The sequence below is a fragment of the Populus euphratica genome, unplaced genomic scaffold (assembly GCF_000495115.2).
Source record: "Populus euphratica unplaced genomic scaffold, PopEup_1.0 scaffold665.1, whole genome shotgun sequence".
In the NCBI taxonomy this organism is placed as follows: domain Eukaryota; kingdom Viridiplantae; phylum Streptophyta; class Magnoliopsida; order Malpighiales; family Salicaceae; genus Populus; species Populus euphratica.
In genome coordinates, this window is record NW_011500530.1 from 54,872 (window position 1) to 57,796 (window position 2,925).

At 38.0% G+C, this 2,925-nt stretch overlaps 1 protein-coding gene across 3 annotated transcripts in view; it reads left to right on the forward strand.

Annotated features, from left to right (window-relative positions):
• LOC105115226 (anthrax toxin receptor-like) overlaps positions 1-1,327 on the forward strand; it is a 20,490-nt gene extending 19,163 nt beyond the window's left edge. Inside the window, exons 1-4 of one of the 3 annotated variants that reach the window (XM_011012070.1) lie at positions 196-302; positions 564-651; positions 764-1,051; positions 1,100-1,327. In XM_011012070.1, coding sequence (XP_011010372.1) covers positions 291-302; positions 564-651; positions 764-1,051; positions 1,100-1,290 — 579 coding nt within the window. In that variant the 5' untranslated portion in view covers positions 196-290 and the 3' untranslated portion in view covers positions 1,291-1,327. Of the gene's footprint in view, positions 1-195; positions 303-563; positions 652-763 lie in introns of those variants that run through there. The other 2 variants (XM_011012069.1, XM_011012071.1) reach the window with 2 other exon arrangements.
• The last annotated feature ends 1,598 nt before the right edge of the window (positions 1,328-2,925 follow it).

Consider the following 2,925-nt stretch of genomic DNA (forward strand, 5'->3'; position numbering starts at 1 on the left):
TTGATTAACAAAATAGAAGGTGAGATGTGCACATCAAAACCATCTGTTGCTGATGAAAGCTTGTTGGGTCAGCAGCGACGGTATTTACGATGGTTGCATGAAGTTTCCACTCCCAAGTCCACATTTCCTCATCTTATTGGTCTGAAAATGCAAGGACAATTAAATTAAGGCCTCACATGTATCAGATGCATGTATTTATCTTAATTACCCCACCCCACCCCCCCAACACCTCTCTATATATACTCTCGATAATATCCATCGTCTCATCGGATCAAAGCATACACAAAACCATGGCAGAAACGGTATGATATATATTGTATGTGTTAATTTATCTTTTAATGCATCCTCTTAATTTGGCTTTTCTTCTTTTTACGTGGAGGTCCTATATATGTACAAGTTCTTGATAATCTCTACAGCGGATTCTTCCATGAACATGTTTTGAGTTCTTCCAATCTTTCTGTCTATAAATTTATCGTGAGATTTTCTTTTTTTTCTATTGGGATTAATGATCATGGTGAGGTCCTATATAAAATACATGCACTAACTACGTACTACTGTTACAGAAAGTCACAACGATGGTGATTAAGGTGGTTGACCTTGGATGCGAAAAATGCCACAAGAAAATCAAGAGAGTACTGTGTGATATCCCTCGTGAGTCTTTCTTTTTTTCTCTTTAGGAACAGTGCTAGGTTTGAGTTGTTTTTATGACCAAAGGAAGTGACTAAGTTTTGTGGATTTGATGATGTTAATTAATGAACAAGAGAAATCCAGAACCAGACATATGACAAGAAGGAAAACACGGTGACAATCACTGTGGTGTGTTGCTGTCCTGAAAAGATCAAGAAAAAAATATACTGCAAAGGAGGTCCAACTGTCAAGTGCGTTGAGATCAAGCCGCCACCAGCGAAGAATTCTAAAACAGATCCAGAACCAAAACAAAAACCAGAACCAGAACCAAAACAAAAACCAGAACCAAAACCAAAACCATGCACATGTTGTGAAAAGTCTTGTAGTTGCCGAAGTAGGTCAGGGTGTGATGGATGTGGAGATGGTTGTTGTAGTTGCCGAAGTAGGTCAGGGTGTGATGGATGTGGAGATGGTTGTTGTAGTTGCCGAAGTAGGTCAGGGTGTGATGGATGTGGAGATGGTTGTTGTAGTTGCCGAAGTAGGTCAGGGTGTGATGTATGGGGAGATGGTTGTTGTAGTTGCCGAAGTAGGGGTTACTATGTGTGCAGAAGTGCATATGTTTGTGAAGAGTACTATCCCTCGGCGCCATGCACAATCATGTAAAGGTAAATCAAGTTCAGAAGACCGATGGTTTGAGTCAACGTCTGGAATCAACCGTTGGATTCAAATCCAGTGGTCATGATGGACCTTCGTGTTGTTGTGTTCATAATATCATCCCTTTTGTGCTGCTGCTGTTGTTTTGACCTCTTTCATCCAGATGATGCACGACTTTGTGCCTAGCTAGTATTTTCGAGTCAGCTAGTATTTTGAAGTCAATGGTCACAGTTTTTTCCATTGTTGATGGCTCAGTTTTTTCCATTGTTGATGGCTTGTTACATGTATGGTCAGCAAATATGGCTTGACCACCTAGTCTTTGTTTTTTATGCTCTCTTATCTTTGTATGGTCCCTTTGGATGTTTTCTTCCAAAGTGCTATTATTTGTTTCCAAAAACCCCTCTCCGTCAATTCTCTAGTCATTTTTGGCCGGATGAAATGCCCAGAAACATCATTCGACCGTGCTTTGTCAATTATAATATTTGTTTTCTTGAGATAATATTTTTAAAAAAAATTTTATTTTTAATATTAATACATTAAAATTATATGGCAGGACATAAAAAAATCTTTTAATCTGGGTATCAATACTGAAAATTATTATTTAAAATGCATAGCGCGGTGCGACAATATATTTTTGTTTTAAAAACACAGGGAGCGCCATCGTGGTGCCGTATTCCTAACTAGACTCAAAATAATAAAATAAAAACTCAAAATCTCACACTAGCTATCCATCCAAAATATAATAAGATTAAAACCCCAGACTGGACGTCTAAAGACTGGCTCTGAGCCTATGATATTATCCCAATACAAATTTTGTTAATTAATTGATAAGATATCTTTCGTTCCATAAAACCTTATAAATAAACTCATATAATTTATAAGATTTGACGCAGAGAGACCATCTTGTGTCATTAAACAATGAGGTCAACAAGGCTGGTGAGACGTATAAATGTCATGGTAGGGTTACACGCATGTGAAATTATTGCTGATAAAAGCAAAAGGTTCCATTTTCCAATGGTGATGGTGATGGTGCGTGCACCTCCGTTTCTTTCACTCTCAGTTGCTTTCTTCAGTCTCTGACCGTATGATTGCTTCTGTGGTGTAAACGTGATCAAGCTTGTTTCCATGATAAAAAGGGTGCAAGCACAGCCATGTTTTAGGATTGTACTTGGAGGGAAGAGTCAATATTGTTTTATAATGGATTATTATTTTATAAACAAAGTTATTAAATATAACTGTTACTAACTAGATTAAATATAAAGTTATTAACCCACAACAGTATAAACTGGATAAGGTGTTACTTGCAGCCCTGTTTTAGCCACTGGGCTCTAGCCAGTCCTGGTATAGCCATGTGAGCTATGGGCTAATTAATACATAGATAATGGATTGGTCCATGGCTTTCCTTGAATTCTCCGCCTTCATGTGACAGCAGAGTAGAGGCACAAACTTGTAATTAGATTCATGTGATTATCACGCGTCCCCTTCTAAAATCTAGAGGTAAACATTGCAGCCTTCGAAATGATTAACAAAAGAGAAGGTGAGATGTGTCCATCAAAGCCAGCGCATGCAAGTGCATGATTGCAGGGTTAAATTAGATAATGTAAATACTGCAAGACCGATTATTTGAGTCAACGTCCAACATCA